A 21,419-nucleotide genomic window follows, 5' to 3' on the forward strand; every position below is an offset into this window, starting at 1 on the left:
TATTTATTCTATATATTCTTAATGAATTTGAATTTTTCCCAATTTTTACTATTCTTAACAAATTTTCACTTTATTTTTCTCTTCTTACAGTTCCGCGTACAATTCAATGATACGCTCACCTCCACCTTTGAATATCCCTCCGAGGCATCGCTAATCATTGACGATTCCTACAGCAATGATGCGCTGATAAGCGCCTATGATAAGTTGTCAACAAGTGACACAACGGATTCTTCACCAGCGCGACACCATCATGTAGCCGTTGATGAGATTATACAACTGCCAACGCCGGCGAATACCTCGTCACCCGCCAATATTGCCAGCAGCGCAACAAATACGCCAACGAAAAATATACTGGGTAATTTGCCATTAGGTAAGTGATTTAAAGTTCAATGCCTAATTGCTGTTGTTCATTTGTACTACCATTAACCATTACACGACTAATAATATTAATTACAATACGATACGAAGAACAAAAAAGAAAACACGCAAAATTGTTCATCACATTTGTTGGCTTTTCATATGCAACAATCATTTACATGTGTTTGTTGTTAAATTTTATTTTTTTTTTTAATGTTTTGAATTTTGCTTTAGAAAATTCTATGTTTTTCTATGTTATTGTTTGTTTGTTTGATACTACATATATGAAAATGTCTCTCTCTTTAGTTTGTTTGTGTTGTCTTTGTTCAACTAAATTTCTACTTAACATATATTTGTTGTTATTATTTTTTATTATTATATTCTAATTGTTAAATGTTTGTAGTAAATCTCTATACAATTTTGTTTGCGATCTTTCTATGGTCTTAGTTTTTTGCTGCTCTTTGCATACATTAATTGAATTCTCTATGTTCTCTAACAACTTTTTTTTACAATAATTTGTGTTTTTTGTAATGAAACGAAAACTTGATTTTCCTTAAATAAAATTACAAATCTATCAACTTCTATCAGCTTTCGGTTTTATCCCAATTTTTGTATGTTTTCTTACTCTTCTAACCAAAAAAAATACCTTTTTGCACTTGTGTAACCCTAGTAACACTACAACAACACTACTAAAATTAACAAATTTTGAAATTTTTGACATTTTTATCATATAAAAAAAAACAATATTTTTGAAAATACGCCACAACACCACAAATAATTAAATATCTAATTGGCGCACAAGTCGTTAAAAACAGTTGAATATAGCAAAACAACAACATACAATTAAACATAAATCCACTAAAAATTAAACCACTATGAAACCTAGAAGAAAAGCGTCCAAAAAAATTTAACATACTCGTAAAAAAATAAAAGAAATTCCTTTCAGTGTGTCCCGTTTTCGGCTAATTTTGCAAGCAACAAATAAACTTTGCACGAAAAACTTGACGTTTTACCAACACTATTTCACTTTACTCTCTCTCTTTCTCTCTCTTCAGTTTCAGCCACTTCCGTTACAGTTCACAATACTGATACGCTCAATACAGCCGAGTTACCGCCTTGTCTGCTCGATTGTTTCGATGAGCTCAAACAGTGTAGATTTAGCAAGAAAAAACAGATTTTGAAAATACTAACAACACCATTTCGTAAAATTTTGAAAATTTTAAGGTTGGTTGTATTACCAAAAGTGTTCCCCTAGTTTTCTGTATACAAACCTGACTTCAGTGTTTTCGTTGAAAAGAAAATGTTTTCCAATTACAATTTCGGCTATCCAAAATCGTTCATTTTTTTCGCTAGTTGAAAATATCATTCATTCCAGTTTCATAAAAAGTGTTTTCTCTCATCATCTTTGTACAAATAATATTGGCAGTTTAAAATACTATACAGTTAGAATTGGGCAAAAACATCTAGATGTGTCATCAAAAATGGAGGGAAATTTAAAAAATTAAGCTTAAAATAAATATCATTGATATTCCTTCCTTGATTTTATTCCGCAAGTGTTCCAGTTTCGTCTAGCGATGTTCCTTAATCCACTCGAAATCACTTCTGGACATTATTCACAATTTGTACTCAAAATTAGGAATATCTGAAATGTAATTAAGCTTAAGCTTAAGAATATGGTCTTAGCTCTCAGCTCGACCCATATCTGTAGCATTAACAACGGTTTTTTCCGGGATTTTTATTGTGTCTAAGAAAAGCTTGGCCGTTATAATATCCATCTTCAGCTATGATATTAAGGCTTTGAGATCGCTTTCTTGATTCACGCATAGATGTTCTGACGATTAGGCAATTTTTGAGTCAGCTGACTGACAAACTTCTTGCTATCCCTCACTAAGGAATATTTTCATTGTTAAGATTTTGTAAAACACCTTTTGTGGATATATCTTAAATTTCCACCAAAGGCATAGATATTGAAATTGGCAACTATTTTGCTCTTTAGTACAAATAAACCCCTCAAAAACTTCTTACACTCCATTCTAAGCGCACTTATTTCGACTTTATTTTCAAAATCAGCATATACTTTTCTTTCCAAAACCCCACAAATGCATTCAACTCTTTTCAAAATTTTACATAACTGTACGATTTCATAAGCCAATGAATAGAAAATCGCTCAATACCACAACCAGTTCTCTCATATTTGCAAAGAAACCAATAGAAAATAGAAACAAACAAAAAATGTGCACACCATTTTTGCAGATTACCCAATTTTAGACAAGGGTATAATGTCACAACAACAACAACAGCAGGAGCAGCCAACTCCAAAACAACAACTGCAGCAACCGCTGAAACTAAGCGCAACTCAAAATGCAGTGAGCGCTGCCGCACCAGCACCGCTTTCATCCGCAGAGCCACTGCCATCCAATTCGGTGGTGGAGACTCTTTTGTTGCAACCACAGCACGAAATAGCATGCAACGCCTCAACACAACCACCAACGCCGTCGTCGCTGCGCGTCGAAAATTCCGACAAGCGCGACGCGCCAGTCCAAACGCGCGCAGCTGCGGCACACTTGCCGCCACCGCCGCTGACGTTGCCACAACGACCCACCGATTTGCCGTTGCCAATGCTCCTATCAACGCTGCCGAAGCAGAAAAGCAAACCGAAGCAGCAACAACAACAGCAGCGGTCAGTAGCACAACAGAAACCGCCATTGCCGGTGAAGCGTTTGGAGAGCCGCGCAATAATGCGGCAGCCCGCCAACTCAGCACCTACGGTAGCAGCAACAAAGGCGGAGGAGGCATCGCCTGCGAGTGCGTTGCCACAATTTAAGTCGTCGGCGACGGAACTGAAACAGAAAAAAGACACAGAAACGTTGACGGAAACAATAAAGAACGAAGAAGAGCAGACAGTGACAGTGATAAAAGAGGAAATGCGTAAAAAACATGCAAGCGGAAATTTGCCACGACAGTCAACAGTGGATGTAGAGCAGCAACAAAAAGTGAAGCAGACAATAGAGTTAGAAACGAATGTGCAGCAACATGTGTCCAACAAATCAACCGTGCGCCCAGCGCACTCGGCTTTTACATTTGATGTGCGTGGCGTCACGCAGCCGAGTGTTTTGCGCGATTTCCAATTGGCAAGTGTAAACGCTTGCGAATATGATAGCAAAAAAGTTATAAAATCCAATAATACTGCTGCCAAAGGCGGCAACACACGCAACAACAACAACACTAATAATGTAACGCTTACAAATAAACCGACAAACATTACAACAACAGCAACTACAACGAAAAAACCTATAAGCAAATATACCATGTTCCACACATTATTTGAGACATCGCCAACCGAGGAAGCAGCCACTGCGGCAGCCAGCACCAACGCTTCCACTTCCGGCTGCAGCCAACGGCCACGCAAAACGCCTTCGGTGCTCAATAAACCGCAATACGCGCGCTTTTTACAAATCGAACGCGCGGCCGCCACCGCACCCACGGCTGGGTTGACGCGGCAAGCTGTATTGCGCACGCGCAGCAATGAGTTTCAATGTGGCAGCGGTGGTGTCGGTGTCGTCCCCAAGCAGCGCGCCTCCAATACAATGGGCCAACTCAAGGCACCCTGTGCAACACCGCAGCAACAACAACGCAGCGCTTCATTCTCCTTTGGTAACAATGGTGGACGCCACGAGTGCGCTGCCGAAAAAGTGTGTCCGCCCCCCACAACCGCTAGTATAGTAGTTTCCACAAATAGCAGGCAAAGTGTTTATGCTACCGCAAATCAGAATAAAAAAGAATTGCTAAAAAGTGTCGGCTATAGTTTGAACGGTACCTCGACCGATGATGAGTGCTTTGAGGATGCGATAGATTACTTCTATCCCATACCCACAATTACGTTAGAAAATACAAGCTGCTCTTATGAAAATAGCAATAGCCAAAGCCAAAATAATACACCAACAACAATAACTACCACAACTAACAACAAAAACAATGCAAGTGCAGTCGCCGGTAGCGTTAGTGCGTCTGAAACTGCGCTACCGTCCATATTGCACACGCGCACAGCTTGCACCACCACCAACAACAACACTACTACAACAACTATTGCACCCACAACTATAACAACAACAACCACAACACTAATAAGCACCACTTGTACACAATCAACACCTAACCAACAACAAAATTCTACTACTACTAACACTAGTCTCTCTACTACGCCCACTGCATCTACTACTTCTTCTACCACTTTCTATTCTTATTCAACATTTTCCGCAGCAAATTGCGCCACGCGCCACCAGAACTCGCCAGCTACCAACTTAAATTATAAAGCTGGTGGTGGCAATAATATTCACCAAGCCAACGCTGTCAAGTATTTGTGTCCGACACCATTTAAGGCCAACACCAACACCAAAAACCCATGCAACAGCAATGCTAGCGCTATCACAACCAAGCCCAAGAGTGTCAACTATAATGCTGCCAATTCGAATTTGTCGCCAACGCGGGCGGCAGCGGGTGCACTTATCTCACCATTTTCTCTGCCAGTCGCTTCTACCACTTTGCTGCGTTCGCGCATACCCGGCAACACCCTGTACTATGTTTGAGTTCGTGTTTGTGTGTGTGTGCGCCCGCCCGCCCAACTGTCTTGTGTCAGCCGCCTGTCAGCCTGCTTTGTAAATTGTTTTCACGTGAAAGAAAAAATATGTGTAAAGTCTTTATTTTTCTTCTTCCTTTTCAGTTTCTTTCTTGATTTCATTTAATTTCTGCTATTCAATTTTGTAATCTAATCAACTGCTATGCGCATTGGTGTAGAAAGCTTGTGGGTTATATTTATCGACTTGGCAGTTATCGATTGAATGAAATATTAAATTTAGTTTAATTTGGATTTATTCTTTATTTAATTTAAAATTAAATTAAATTTAAAAAAATTCTAAATAACCTTGGGGTCCATATGACCCAGCAGCATTATCATCGGGTTAAGAATTATATGAACGTTGTTAACTAAATTAAATATATTTTTTGTATACAGTAACAGCCCTATTCTGTGCACTTTACAAATTCAACAAATTACTAATTTGTAAAAAATTGAAATTTATCAAGCATTTCGTATTCTGTGTCTAAAATAAAAAGCTCTTTTCTTTATAAGTAAAATGCTCTTGACAAATAAAATATCTCGCTGTGGATAGTTGTGAAAGTGAATTTGTTGCAATGGAGATGTTTTACTTTTGTCGTTAGTGTTATACAAAGAGGAAAAATATGAACATGTGGATGGCTCGCGTTATTGAGCCGTTTTTATAATATATTAAGAAGTTTATTTTTCCGTTTTTTGTATAAAAAATGGGGATAATGAGGGTAACATTGGCGAAATTGTTTTCTGTATATTGCATGCGATTACAGCTTAGCAAATTTTTGCCAACAAAGAACAAAGTTTAGATTTTGTAGTCGCCAAGGAACTTTTCTGAAGCTAAACATAACAACCAACTAAATCAAAATTGCATTCCAAACAGTTTTAAATATATTGTAAAGGACATATGTATATGTATTATATTATGAAGTATTCTACGGCTTTGCGGGGGAGCAAAATACTATGGAGAATCTGGGATGGAAAAGTGAAAAAGTGAATATATAGGCTCTGCCATTTGATTATCAATCAACTTTATTTACGCGCGGCACTCCCTGTTTGGTTAGGTATAACCCTGTCATCTATATAGAGTAAATGGAGTTGTGAAACCAAACCAAATACTTTGCATCAGGTCTGAAAGGCTTCAGTCGATATCACGACATCAGTGCTCGGTTAAAACAAACACTCATCCAAATAACGGCCTTTTGCATGAAAAATAGTGCCAGCTTCGGAGCATGGAATATTTGCGCACCCTAAGAAAAGTCTAGACCAAAAGCAATGGATTTATTGTGAAATTGAAGTTAAATTACATACAAACAAATATTGAAATGTATTTGAAAACTTACGTTAAAAAATAATTCAAATCAATTTTTCAATTCAATTCGAATATAATTGGACAGAAATCAGCTGTTTCTGTTTATATTATTTTTTTTTCCCACACGTGTGGCGAAAAGCTATGCGTACTGAAGCTTTTTCTTTTATAAAAATTGTCACAGAATACCAAAAAAGTTCTTACTTGATAAAAATCTGAAAAAATTTTAAACTTTTTTGTTATTTTGTCAAGTGCACAGAATAGGGCTGTAAATTTCGAAATTTAGTAATTTTTTTTTTGACAGATTGTAGATATTTTGAAATTAAAAAAAATATTATTTTACTATGGTTAACAATTGATAGCTGCTATAGTGTATTTTCGCTTTCAGCGGATTTCATTTACTTACAATTGTCCCCTAATATTCGTATGATATGGTTTTCCAATCATGGTGAAAGGCTATAAAACTCATAACTCCCATTATAAACCATATTCCCCAGGCTTATCGAAACATCGTGGGTTTGGCTACAAACAATGTGCTCATATCATAACACGCTTGGAAAAATACAACTCTGATAGTCATTTCACACAGGAGCTAATTGATCAATTAACTGGCCTTTACTCGACTGCTCGATTACTAAATAAAAATCTACATTAATTTTTCATTGAATTTTAATCGGCTTAAAAATGAAATGTGACTACGATACAGAGCGTATTTATAATTATATATAGGTTCCTTGTATGCAAGTTGTTGTTCACGCTACAGGACGATAGATGTCGCTGCTAAAAATAGCAATCAGCTGATGAAACTTATCAACTTCTTATGAAAAGCAACAAACAAAAATGTATAACAGCTGATCGGTTATAAAATAGTCGGCAGTGTGAAGGGCAAAAATTTATTACTCAATCAATATTTTAATTGATCAATTAATTTGGCTGTGTGAAAAGGCTTTTACAGTATGTAGTCGGCTTTAATAAATCATAATAATTAAATGCGACTTTTTTACCAATAAGAAAAAACTATATTTATTAGAATTCGTTTTTTTTTATTGAAAGTAAAAAATTATAAAAAATACTAATGAAATAACTATGCTTATTCCAACCGTTCAGTTGATCTTGTTCGCAAGAATTTTTTGAAATGCTTTAAAAATAATTTCCCTACCATAATATCGTATGCGCTCATTATAAAAAACCCAAATACATATACCATATGTAGTTACGCTAAAAATTTGTTGTTGTCTTGCTTATTAAACTGTAAAACAAAACTTCTCGCCTACACTTTGGCTTTCAACTGTACATAAATAAATCTCATTTGGCGGCTTGTAAGCAACTGCAACTCAAATATACGCCGTAAATGATGCATATTTATAGGCGCTGTACATGCTAAAACTATATATGTACATACTATATACACACACGTGCACAATCACTCACTAGTTTTTGTTGTTGTTGTTTTTTTTTAACAAAATCTTAATTAGTATGCGCTTTTAATTATTTATTTGTTAATATAAAGGCATAAGCTGCAATGTTTTTTTTCTATATTTCACAAATAATGTTGCTGTTAAAAAGTCACAATTTTGAGTGTAAAATTTGAAAAAACTAGTCATAAACAATTATTTTGAGAAAATTATATATAAATTTATATCAAAAAATTATAATTACTTCGATAAAAAGTTATTATAAATTTTATTTAAAAAAAAATATTTTTCTTTTTCAAAAAAATTTGATAACGGTTTATTTTTGAAATAATAAATATTATATAAATAATAGAATATAAATATTATATAAATAATAGAAATACATATTAAAAAAAAATAAACTAATATATTAATTTTTCATACATTTCGAAATAAAAAAAAATATTAAAAAATTCTGAAATTAAAATTTAGCGGTAATTTCCTTAAGAAAATATTTTTTTAAAATAAACTAACATATTTTTCATACATTTCGAAATTAAAAAAAAAAATATTTAAAAATTCTGAAATTAAAATTTAGCGGTAATTTCCTTAAGAAAATATTTTTTTTATTTTATTTTTTTTAGTTTTTATTTATTTTTTTATTTATTTACGTATAATCGTAAAAATATATATTCCATCTTCCAAAAAAAATATTATGTTATGAGCAGTTATGTTATTATGAATGAGCAATTAAAAAAAACAAATTTTAAATTCTGAACTTTAAATTTAGCGGTATTTTCCTTAAGAAAATATTTTTTTATTTTATTTTTTTATTTATTTTTTATTTATTTACGTATAATCGTACAAAATTTATATTCCATTTTCCAAAAAAAAAATTATTATTATGTTATGAGCAGCAAATTTTATAAATAATTATGTTAATGAAAATATTTTAATTTTTTTGAAATTTCATAAACAAATTTTATGTATACTTTATTTCATCTAATAAATTTTTAGAAAATTTTATTAGCTTTTTAACAAATTTCTCAAATTAATTTGTTATAAAATCAATATTTTTTTAATTATTATTATTATTTTTTAATTGATGTGAATTTCATAAATTTCAAGATTTTTTTTGTTATAAAATTTAAGTTCAATTATTTTTATCAATTAATTTACTAAAATTTTATAAAATTTAAGCTTAAAAAATTAATTAAAATAATTTAAATTTTTAAAGCTATAGACATATAATACATAATTTTTTTAAATAAAATTAATTTAATTTTATACATATAATCAAGGACTCAGATTGATATTTAGTTTTACAGTTTTAATGATTTTAAATTTTTAATCCATGACTCATTAATTATTTTATTAAAAATTCAAGCTTTAAAAATATTTTACTATATTTATTTAATTTTATTAATTTAATATTTTTTTTTTTATAATAATTTTTGTGAATTTCATAAATTTCACGATAGTTTTGTTATAACATGTGATTTTAAAAAAATATTTGAATTATTTTAACAAATTTATTTATTTAAATTTTCAGTTAAATTTTTAAATTTCAATATACTTTTTTTTCTTTTAAACAATTATTTTGCTTAAAACTCATTAAATTGATAATTTTTAAAAGCTTATACATAATAATTTTTTTTTGATAATATTATTTTTTTTTATAAAATTATTATTTTTTTAATTTACTTTAAAATCCTTAAATTAATTTAATTCAAAGACTTGGTTTTTGCGTATTAAATTTGAAAGTTTAAATGTGTGAAAATTTTCAATTATACATTTTTCGAACATATGAAATATATGAAAATATATTCTTATAATGTTTTTTTTTTTATTAATTGAAGTTAATTATTAATTAAATACTGTAGCAGTTTTAATTATAATAAATTTGAATGATTTCAAAAATATTTTTTTTTAACATTTATTTTTTTTAGAATTTATTTTAATATTTTTTTGTTTTATAAATATTTTTGTCTCACATTCTGTAACAGTATTATGAATTTTAGTTAATCTCGCTTGAAATTGTGATTTTTATACCAACAGTATACAGCATACATTTTCATATCCTTCTCCTTTATTGCTCTAATTTGAAACCTAATCAAACATTTTTCTCACTCTTTATGAATCTTTTGCAGATGTAAATTAAATAATAATAATTAATAAATAACTGAATAAACATTAACGAAATAATATTTATTATAAAATGCGTTTGTGTAAGTGTGCCTAAACTGCAGAAGCGCGTTGAATGAAAACGAAAAATTTTAAATAACAAAAATGAAAACACAAAAAACATTTATTTGAACAAAATAAACGTAAATACAAATAACACATAAATTTTACGAAACTCCGTAAATGCCAAAAGTAAAAAAAAAAACAGTTTTACAACAACAGATAAACGCTAATAATACCAAAGCTATTTAAATTGTCTGCCTGCCCGTACGCCCCGTTCGAAAGTCTGCTACTCGGTACAATCAAACCAAACCAAAACCAACAACATGACCACCAACAGCACCGTTACTTTGCTAACCACCTTATACTAAATGCTAACTTTAAGCCATCAACAGTAAAACTGCTCAAAACTTCTAACAACCACCTCTAAAAATAAACAAAAATAATAATACTTGAAACTGCCAAAAACTGATTTTTATATACTCGTACTACTAAAAATTAAAGAAAAAAAATTATAGACAAAAAACATAACGAGTAAATTTGCAATTATACGTCGCTATAGCTTACGTTTAATTACCGCTAATGCTTTACACAAAAAAAAAAACATACACACGCGTCAAACATACCAACAATTAAAACTGCAACAAGCAATGAATTACAGAAAAAAATTATTTAAAAAAACACACACAATTCGCAATGTTTTCAACAACGGTAAATGAAGAAAACAAAACAGCTGTTTAATAAAAACGCACACAACACCTTAGAACGTGGCGTAAGCACGTTTACGCGTTCACGTTATGTGTGCGGAAGAGCGTAATGAGTACGTGAAATGCCACAACTGCTATTCCACTTTTTTGCTTAACCTCGAATTTGAAACGCAAAAAATGTGCGCAATATGCATTGAATGTTGTTGTGCTACTGTCGCATAATTTTAGTAAAGAAAATAAAAAAAAAAATAAATAAATAATTTTTATAAATAAAATATGAAACTACGAATTGTGTGTACGTGTGTTGGGCCAGTATTGAAAATTCTGTTTGAGTTGAGGTAACTAACCGGTTTACATATATTTAACAAATTATTTATTAGCAAGCAAATTACTCGCTATCACTAACAAAAAATGCAATTTTTCATCTTCAACACTTTATTAACAATTTATGAATGTACATATGTTTGTAGAGGTGCATCGCTATCACTAATTCCCATGCATGCTTATTATTATTATTATTATTAAAACATATATGTATATCTTGTAATCATGCTCTCTATCATTGTATTGCAAGCCATTAATACATTTTTAATAGAAATTATAAAATTCAGTTAGCAACACAAGTTGGAATGTGAAACCTTGATTTGTGGTTAGAAATACTTGAAAAAAATTATAGTTTTCGAATGTGTCTATATTAATGCTTTGAAATTGAGTTGGACTACTTTAATATACTATAGACCAGAGTAGGGGAGTTCACAGATTTTTGTATAATAGAACATATGGTAATTGAACTTTTCTATTTTTTTATATTTTATTAATTCCTTTTTGTCTTCTGGAGTTGATATTTCTAGTTTTCTGAAGTTTATAGCTGAAATAGACTACACACCACAATTAATGTCTGACACCAGCAGTCGAAAACGTACTAAAATTTGAAAATTAGTACTCAGGTTATTAACTTTGTTGGAACTTCATTTAACAAAGCGCATTTAGTAAAAAATTATTAATTAATTTATTACTTAATTATTGTAAAAAATTTTATAACTCGCCTACTACATTTTTACGCAAAATTAAAAATTTTGAAATAATGCAATTAATTTTTTATTTTATTTTAATCCTTTTATTTTTTTTTATTTTAATTTATTTTATTTTAACTTTCAATTTTTTTTTTTAATTCTATTTTATTTATTTTAATCCTTTTGTGTTTTTTATTTTAATTTTTTTTTAACTTTCAATATTTTTTTAATGTATTTTATTTTAATCCTTTTATTTTTTTATTTTAATTTTAATTTATTTTATTTTAACTTTCAATTTTTTTTTTAATTCTATTTTATTTATTTTAATCCTTTTGTTTTTTTTTATTTTAATTTTTTTTTAACTTTCAATATTTTTTAATGTATTTTATTTTATTTTATTCTATTCTATTCTATTCTATTTTATTTTATTTTATTTTATTTTATTTTATTTTATTTTATTTTATTTTATTTTACTTTATTTTATTTTATTTTATTTTTATTTTATTTTATTTTATGATGCTTAGTTAGAGACGGCATCTATTCGCCTCTTCGCCGGAGGTTCATTGGGCGCATGAGGCTTTTTAGACCAGACCCTCTTCTCCGGCAGCTCTTGGTCGGGGACTGCGTATTACTATTCGCAGCTAACCTATTACATAGGCCATTCACTATTCGCCACCTGCGACCCCGGTGGTAGCCTGAGATTATCTCCACCAAATAAAATAAAAAAATTAATTTTATTTTATTTTAATTTATTTTATTCTATTTTATTTTATTTTTTAATTTAATTTAATGTTATTTTTTTAACTTTAAATTTTTTTAAATTCTATTTTATTTATTTTAATTTATATTTTATATTTTGTTTAAATTTTTTTTTTACTTTCAATATTTTTTTTTATGTATTTTATTTAAAATTTTAAAATAATGCAATTAAATTTTTATTTTTATTTAATTTAATTTAATTTTTTTATTTTTTTTTTTATTTTATTTTATTTTATTTTATTTAATTTTATTCTTTTAAATTTCATTTATTTTTTTAATTCTGTTTTATTTATTTTGTTCTTTTATTTTTTATTTTATTTTAATTTTTTTATTTTTTTAACATTCAATATTTTTTAATGTATTTTATTTTATTTTTTTTTTTAACTTTCAATTTTTTTTAATTCTATTTTATTTATTTTATCCTTTTATTTTTTATTTTATTTTAATTTTTTTATTTTTTTAACATTCAATATTTTTAATGTATTTTATTTTAATTTTTATATTTTATTTTATTTATTTTTCAAATATTAAATTATTTATTTTCCACACTGTATCAAAATTCCTGTATAAGTAATTTAATTTCGCTTAAAAATACATTTTTTATACTCAAAGAATGCAATAAAACAATTTAAAACGTAATTAATTACATAAAGTTGACTTACGTCATTACGTAAAAGCTTACTTTGTTATCGATTTCCTATAACTTAATCGACAATTGTTCTCACTAAAAGTACATAATTCGTTTCTTTGAACACGTATTTTGATTTGATGCAATTTCTATTAAAATTTTATTTAAATTAATTAGTTATTCCTTATAGTTTGTAGAAAGTACACAATTTGTGTAGACTGAAGCATATTTTATCAATTGCTGCCAATTGTAGTGACCAAAATGTTGTTAAATTAAAAAAATGTCGCAAAGTCGAAGTAGTGCAGTTCGGGTGTGTAGTTGCAGTTCGCATTGATTTAATTTCTCTTTGTGTTGTGAAAATCTATGTTATCATTGTATTATTAAGCCGAAACGGCAATGTCCAAGCTAAATTAACTTCACTGAAAACATACTACAAAAAAATTCAAACCAAAAAGCCAATTAGCAGTATCAGAATTTCTAAAATGTAAAAATCTTGAAAAATTACAACAAAAATGTTAATCAGACATTAATTTATCGTATTGCTATCAAAATAGAAGAGCATAAAATATTTAGCAGTAGATCTAGTAGCTCTAATTCATAAACATATGGTATATTTGTTACATACACTTTGCATGACTGGCGTTTGGTATTTCTATTACATTATTGGTTTTAATAAGAAATATAATTAATAATTATAATATAAACACAACTATCAAACAAATCCAACAACAATAAAAGTTTCAATAAGTCCACACTCATGCTACTACATGCATATAAGCGCACTGTGATACACATCGCCATTATTCCAAACCAACTGCCAAATTCCTTTGCATTTAAGTGTCACAAAGTATACATAAGTTCACTTATATTTATTCAAGTATTTTATATATATTTTACAAGCTTAAAATACTTTAAACAAATACATTTCACTAATTACAAAATGTTTCCTTTTCTTTTTCTCCCCACACAACCCACTTACGCGCTTACGGCTATTTGTGTAGGTTCAGCACCGCTTGGTTTTTACACGCCTGTGAAAGCGCCCATCGATAATATCTTTCAATTGGGTGTAACGCGTGCACCTAACGGTAATGGTCATCACGCCTTCAATAACACCTCAACGCCCACGAGTAACGGCACCACCAACGTCAACACAGCAGCCACACAGAATGGGCAGAAAACGAATGGCATTTCGAACAGCAATGGTGGCTTTGACGCTGACGACACCGAGGAGTCGGAGAGTTTGCAGTATATAAAACCGGCGAACGATGATCTCACCATTGCGTACAGTGAGGGCGCGCAGAAGACAGATTTATTGTATTGAATGTGCAGCCAGGATAGAAGGCATTAGTTTGGAAGCAGCAGCAACGGCAGCGAAGAAAAGTGTTTGGAAATTAGTGATAATACTGGATATTTGGTGTTGAGCGCTCCGGCAATTCTTGTTACAAAGCGCTGCATGAACGTCCTGACTGACTGGCTGGCTGATAACTGGCAGTGCGAAGCGTTGCGCGTTTCGAAATTGTTTTTGCATTTGCATAGCAGACAATGTCTGGTCTAGTTTATAAGTCGTTTTTTCATTCTTCTCCTTTAGTTATATGTAAATTTTATTATATTTTTTTTATTTTTTGCGTTTCTTTCACTCTCTCTCTCTCTCTATCTTTTCTCTCGCTTAATTACGATACTAATTTAGTTGTGTAGTTGCATTTTTCAAATGGATACATGCTGTAATGCACTTTTTATGTGTGTCAAATTAATGCAATGCAAATTTTTTGTCTGTTATAAATATATAAATATAGAAAGGAGTAAACAAAATGAAAATGAAAATGAAAATGGAATGCAATCATTTAAAATAAATATTAATTATGAAAAGTCTGTTTAGCATACAGAAATTTATGAATCATAAAAATATACTAGATTAACTTCATATGTGTATGTAGCATTAGAGCGTAGCCGCAAACAAAAAACAACAACAATTGTAGTGATAAAAAGTATGCAGTGGAACAAGAAAAAAGGCAATACAATTTAAAAAAATAATACAAAATCATAATAATAATGTCAGAATAATCAAAATATTTGCTCACAATGCCAGAAATGTTATAATTGTATTATCAGGCAGGTTCTGCAATTCGAGTGAAAGTGAAAAAAAAATTTAAAGTAAAATCGAAATTCAGTACACCAAATATACCAAATATTGGATTGACAGTGAATTTGCTTGAACTTCATTCGGAAGTGAATTACAGAATCTGCCTGTATTTGCAAAACTGAGTCATACATATTTTTGCATTAATTCATAAATTATGTCGTTTTTGATATTTTTCTTAAAAATTTTTAAATTTCTTTATTAAAAAATTGAAATTTGTGAATTTTGAGGTTAGACTAGAATTTAATGAAAAGGAAGAAAAAAACTACGCAATGAGAAATATTTTTTTTATATTGCTTAAAAATTTAAAACTCTTTGTTAAAAAATTTACTTTTGTGAATTTAGAATTTAATGAAAAGTAAGAAAAAACCAACGCAATACTTTTAAGAATGATTTTTTGCAAATTTCTTAAAAATGTTAATTTCTTTGTTAAAAATTTAAATTTGTGAATTTTGAGGTTAGACTAGAATTTAAATGAAAATTAAGAAAAAAAAACACGCAATACTTTTGCGAATAATTTTTTGTTTAAAAATTTTTTTATTAAAAATTTAAATTTCTTTTTTTAAAAAATTTACTTTTGCGAATTAGGAGGTTAAATTGTAATTTAATGAAAAGTTGGGAAAATTCACACAATACTTCTAAAAATGATTTGTTAAAATTTGCCATGCAATGACATTAATTGTATTGCTAAATGTTGTACATTCCAATTTTTATAAATTTCAAAAATCATTGAAAACAATTTTGAAAAATTTTAAACAATGCAAACCTTCGGCAAATTTATTGTTTTGTGTATTATATGATAACCTCAAAATGCATATGAAAACAAATTTTTTTGTCAAAATTAAAAAAAAAATATATATATTTTTTTTATTTAATTAAAAATTGATTTAATTAGAAATATTTTTTTTTTTGAAATTTTAACGTAAAAACTATTACAATTATCTGCATATATTTAGCTAATTTTTTGCAAAAGTTTAAAAATTTAACAAAAAAAAGTGAAATTGAAATTTATGAAAATCGTAAAACATAAACAAACTAATTTTTTCTATAAAAATTGTGAAACTGTAATTTTTTCGTATTTTTATTTTTTCGCCCATTTTTTTATTAAAAACTTTTTTATAAAAACTAGTTTTGTGTATTAAATGATAATCTCAAAATTCATATGTAAATAATTTTTTGTGTAAACATTAAAAAAAAAATATTTTTTTTTGTAAATTTTAATATAAAATTCAAAAGTTTTTGCAAAAGTTTAAAAATTAGTCTGAAAATCTTAAAAAGTATGAAAAACTAAATTCATTCTATAAAAATTATGAAAATATGGTCTAAACTGTGAAAATCATTTTTTCATATTTTTATGTTTTTTCGCAAAAATTTTAAGAAACTTAAATTTAAAAAAAAATCGAAAATTCGTTAAAGTAATTTTCACATATTCAGAGAACAAGTTTTAAGCGTGAGAAAAATTTGTTGTAAATTTTTTTTAAATATAAAAACAAATAAAATCTAAATTCAAGTCGATATAGTCCACAGTGAAAAAATATACCCAAATTTCAAATAAAAAAATCAAACAGTTAATGCTTAGTCATGAAAACAAAAACAAAGAAATTAACGAAAAATATCAAAAATGCATTTATGTAAACTCTAAAATGAAGCTTCAATAGAAATCAAAATATAAATAAAAAAAAAAATATAATTAAAAAGTTAAATTGCAAGCAAAAAGCACGCAGTTAATCAAAAATAAAAATTGCATATACATACATACATAAAAACATGTAATAGAGTTTAGAAATTTATATGTGTTGATGATCTCCAGCAGCAGCGCTGATTGATGATCACAACTCTAAAGCAAACCAACAAAACAATGCATATGCCGACTACACATAAATCAATAGATAGCACTTATCAATTTGTGTTGTGTAGTTTCGAAGAAAAAAAAAATCGAAAATGCTTTACAGAAAAAAGTGTAACAAAAGCGCTCGCTCTAAATGCCGCACTGCATACATGCAAATACATACATACATTCATTTTTTTGTAATATGTATTTTACTTATAATATCTTATATTAAATAATATTATATATACATACATATACATTGCATTACCATTTACTATACATATACGATTATTAAATTCTATTATTACTGATTTACATGCATACATACATACATATTAAATATATATACACAAGACCACATACCGTACATTTTTTTAGATATAAGCGATTTAAAATACAACAAATACAACAACGTGCAGTTGATAAATAAAAACAAGAAGCGTAATGTTACACAAACAAAGAAAATTATACAGAAAAATAAATAAAAGCTTAAAAGGCATTTAAATTTAAAATAAAATAGTATCCTGTGTTGTATTTTTATTGATTTATTGGCATAAAAAGTGTGTGAGTATTAATTAAAAAATAATGCATTTTTTCCAATTGAAATTGTTTTTTTATTTTATCAATTTTTATTTTCAATTTTTCTTCTCTTCAAGAACAACCCAGTTTAGAAATACTGAACCATTTTGTGCACAATTTCTTTGAAAAGTTGCGATTTGCAACACATTTTTATTTTTCTAAATTTACTGGTAGTTTCAGTTTAGAATATTTTTGCATGGCATTGTGGCCCATGCGATTCTGCAAATTTTGACATTTTTAGTATTTTTCTAGGACCACCGGTTCAAAAGTTATAAGCGTTTTTGTGTTCGGCAGCTACCTACTGCCTGCTCCTGGTCGCCTGGTAGAAATCCCAGTTTTTGGCATCAAGTTGAAATGCATTTTTTGGGCAGCGGCGCCGGCAGAGGTGGCGCCGCGCGATGGTGTTGCATATGCAAAGGGGCAAATTTGAAATGCCGGAAGCGGGAAGTGGCGAGCCCCAACGGGAACCGGACATGACCGACTTCCGGTCCCATATTTCCGGTTTCCGGTCACCAACTTCCGGTCTGGGACCCAAACCGGAAGTGGTGGACCGTTATTTTCATTTCCGGTTTCCGGTCTGAGTCAGCTTCCGGTCCTGCCACATCCCACTTCCGGTAATTCAAATTTGCCCCTTTGCATATGCAACACCATCGCGCAGCTCTGCCGCTCTGCTGGCGCCGCTGCCCGAAAAATGCATTTCAACTTGAAGCCAAAAACTGGGATTTCTACCAGGCGACCAGGAGCAGGCAGTAGGTAGCTGCCGAACACAAAAACGCTTATAACTTTTGAACCAGTGGTCGTAGGGAAAAACTAAAAATGCCAAAATTTTCAGAATCGGATGCTCTATAAACCTATATAATAAGATTTATTCTTGGAATAACCAGCGAATTTAGAGAAACAAAAATGTGTTGCAAATCGCGTAAAAGCAGCGTGAAAGCAGCTAAAACATCAGAATTTCGAGCTCTAACTTGCAAATATAGAAACTAGATGATTTTTTACCTTAAATGAGCATATAAAGTTATATGAAATATTTCAGAAGAGGAAGATATGGCAACACCAAAGTCGAACACATTTCGGTGCAACAACCACCGTTTACACGTGCATAGAAGAAAAGGAGAATATAAAAATGAAGTAGAAAGTGAATATTTATTGTGTAGCAAACAAAAACATTCGTTGAAACAACATAATATTGCGTTTATTGTGCAATATCTTATGCAATTAAGGCAAATATTAAATGTAAAATATTATATAAAAAATGTTGTTTTATTGAACATGTGAGGCACTCAATGGATGGCTAATAACACGGAGTAACTGTTAACATCATTTCCTGAAACATACTTAAGCAAAGGAATGCAGTTTGTGCATAATTTCCAAGAAAATTTGCGATTTGACGCATATTTTTAATTTTATAAATTTTTTGGTAATTTCAAAATGGAATCTACTTAGACAGGATTGTAGCCCATGCGATTCTGCAAAATTCGAAATTTAGAGCACCCAAATCCGACCGCTTGTTCAAAAGTTATAAGCATTTGCGTTTCACTGATGTCCGGCGCTGCCGACGTCGACTGCAGAAAAATGCATTTCAATTTGCAGCGAAAAATTGGGATTTCTACTAGGCGACCAGGAGCAGGCAGTAGGTGGCTGCGAAACACAAAAATGCGAATAACTTTTGAACGGCTGGTCCGATTTTGATGATCTAAATTTTGAATTTTACAGAATCGCATGCGCTATAAACGTATTGAAAAATGTTTGAAATTGAGATTACGTAACATTTTTGAAAATTAAAAATATGCGCCAAATCGCGAATTTCGGCGAAAAAGTGACTAAAACATGGGAATTTCGAGTTCTAACTTGCAAATTTAGAAACTACGTGATTTTTTACAATAAATGAGCATATAAAATTCTATGAAATCTTTCAAAATAAGAAGATATGGTAACACCTAAATCGAACACATTTCGGTGCATCAACCTGCGTTTACACATGCATAGAAGAAAAGGCGGATACAAAAATGAAGTAGAAAATGAATAATTATGTGTAGCAAAGAAAAACAGTCGTTCAAACAACACAATATTGCGTATATTGTGCAATAAATTATGCAATTTAGTGCGAATATTAAAAGTAAAATATTATATGAAAAATTGTGTTTTATTGTACAAGTGAGGTACTCAATGGATGGCTAATGGCATAGACTAACGGACTAACGGCATAATATTAATAAATTATTTTGATTTTAAAAGAAAAAATCTTTTTATTTAAATTATTATTTTTACCAATTAAAAAAAATAAATTTTCCATGTTATGACTATTACTAATATTTTCATTGTTTATTAATTTTATTGTTTTTATTACTTGATATTTAAATAAACAAATAAAAATTATAAAAAATAAACCAAAAAATATTGCATTGAAACAAGCGTTGGGTTCAATTTGCGGTAAGTGTTGTATGTTGGCATGTTTACCATGCTGCTGTCAAATTAGCTGTCAAATCAGCTGTCAAATCAGCTGTCAAATCTGCTGTCAAATCTAATGTCAAATCAGCTGTCAAATCAGCTGTCAAATCAGCTGTCAAATCTGCTGTCAAATCAGCTGTCAAATCTGCTGTCAAATCTGCTGTCAAATCAGCTGTCAAATCTGCTGTCAAATCAGCTGTCAAATCTAATGTCAAATCAGCTGTCAAATCTGCTGTCAAATCAGCTGTCAAATCAGCTGTCAAATCTAATGTCAAATCTGCTGTCAAATCTGCTGTCAAATCTAATGTCAAATCAGCTGTCAAATCAGCTGTCAAATCAGCTGTCAAATCAGCTGTCAAATCTGCTGTCAAATCAGCTGTCAAATCTGCTGTCAAATCTGCTGTCAAATCAGCTGTCAAATCAGCTGTCAAATCTAATGTCAAATCAGCTGTCAAATCAGCTGTCAAATCTGCTGTCAAATCAGCTGTCAAATCAGCTGTCAAGTCTAATGTCAAATCTGCTGTCAAATCAGCTGTCAAATCTAATGTCAAATCAGCTGTCAAATCTGCTGTCAAATCAGCTGTCAAATCAGCTGTCAAATCTAATGTCAAATCAGCTGTCAAATCAGCTGTCAAGTCTAATGTCAAATCAGCTGTCAAATCTAATGTCAAATCTAATGTCAAATCAGCTGTCAAATCAGCTGTCAAATCTGCTGTCAAATCAGCTGTCAAATCAGCTGTCAAGTCTAATGTCAAATCTGCTGTCAAATCAGCTGTCAAATCTAATGTCAAATCAGCTGTCAAATCTAATGTCAAATCTGCTGTCAAATCTGCTGTCAAATCTAATGTCAAATCAGCTGTCAAATCAGCTGTCAAATCAGCTGTCAAATCTGCTGTCAAATCAGCTGTCAAATCAGCTGTCAAATCTAATGTCAAATCTAATGTCAAATCAGCTGTCAAATCTGCTGTCAAATCAGCTGTCAAATCAGCTGTCAAGTCTAATGTCAAATCTGCTGTCTAATCAGCTGTCAAATCTAATGTCAAATCAGCTGTCAAGTCTGCTGTCAAATCAGCTGTCAAATCAGCTGTCAAATCAGCTGTCAAGTCTAATGTCAAATCTGCTGTCAAATCTAATGTCAAATCAGCTGTCAAATCAGCTGTCAAATCAGCTGTCAAATCTGCTGTTAAATCTGCTGTCAAATCTGCTGTCAAATCTGCTGTCAAATCAGCTGTCAAATCTGCTGTCAAATCAGCTGTCAAATCAGCTGTCAAGTCTAATGTCAAATCTGCTGTCAAATCAGCTGTCAAATCTAATGTCAAATCAGCTGTCAAATCTAATGTCAAATCTGCTGTCAAGCTGTCAAATCAGCTGTCAAATCAATTGTCAAATCTGCTGTCAAATCAGCTGTCAAATCTGCTGTCAAATCTGCTGTCAAGCTGTCAAATCAGCTGTCAAATCAATTGT

General features: G+C 30.2%; 1 protein-coding gene across 5 annotated transcripts in view; it reads left to right on the forward strand.

Annotated features, from left to right (window-relative positions):
* Positions 1-17,442, forward strand: part of LOC114804736 (mucin-19) — a 107,982-nt gene extending 90,540 nt beyond the window's left edge. For 4 of the 5 annotated variants that reach the window (XM_054232370.1, XM_054232369.1, XM_054232373.1 and 1 more), the window contains 2 exons: positions 91-370; positions 13,959-17,442. In XM_054232370.1, coding sequence (XP_054088345.1) covers positions 91-370; positions 13,959-14,278 — 600 coding nt within the window. In that variant the 3' untranslated portion in view covers positions 14,279-17,442. Of the gene's footprint in view, positions 1-90; positions 371-9,816; positions 10,461-13,958 lie in introns of those variants that run through there. The other variant, XM_054232371.1, reaches the window with a different exon arrangement.
* Positions 17,443-21,419: the final 3,977 nt, after the last annotated feature.

This window comes from Zeugodacus cucurbitae, chromosome 5 (assembly GCF_028554725.1).
Source record: "Zeugodacus cucurbitae isolate PBARC_wt_2022May chromosome 5, idZeuCucr1.2, whole genome shotgun sequence".
NCBI lineage: Eukaryota > Metazoa > Arthropoda > Insecta > Diptera > Tephritidae > Zeugodacus > Zeugodacus cucurbitae.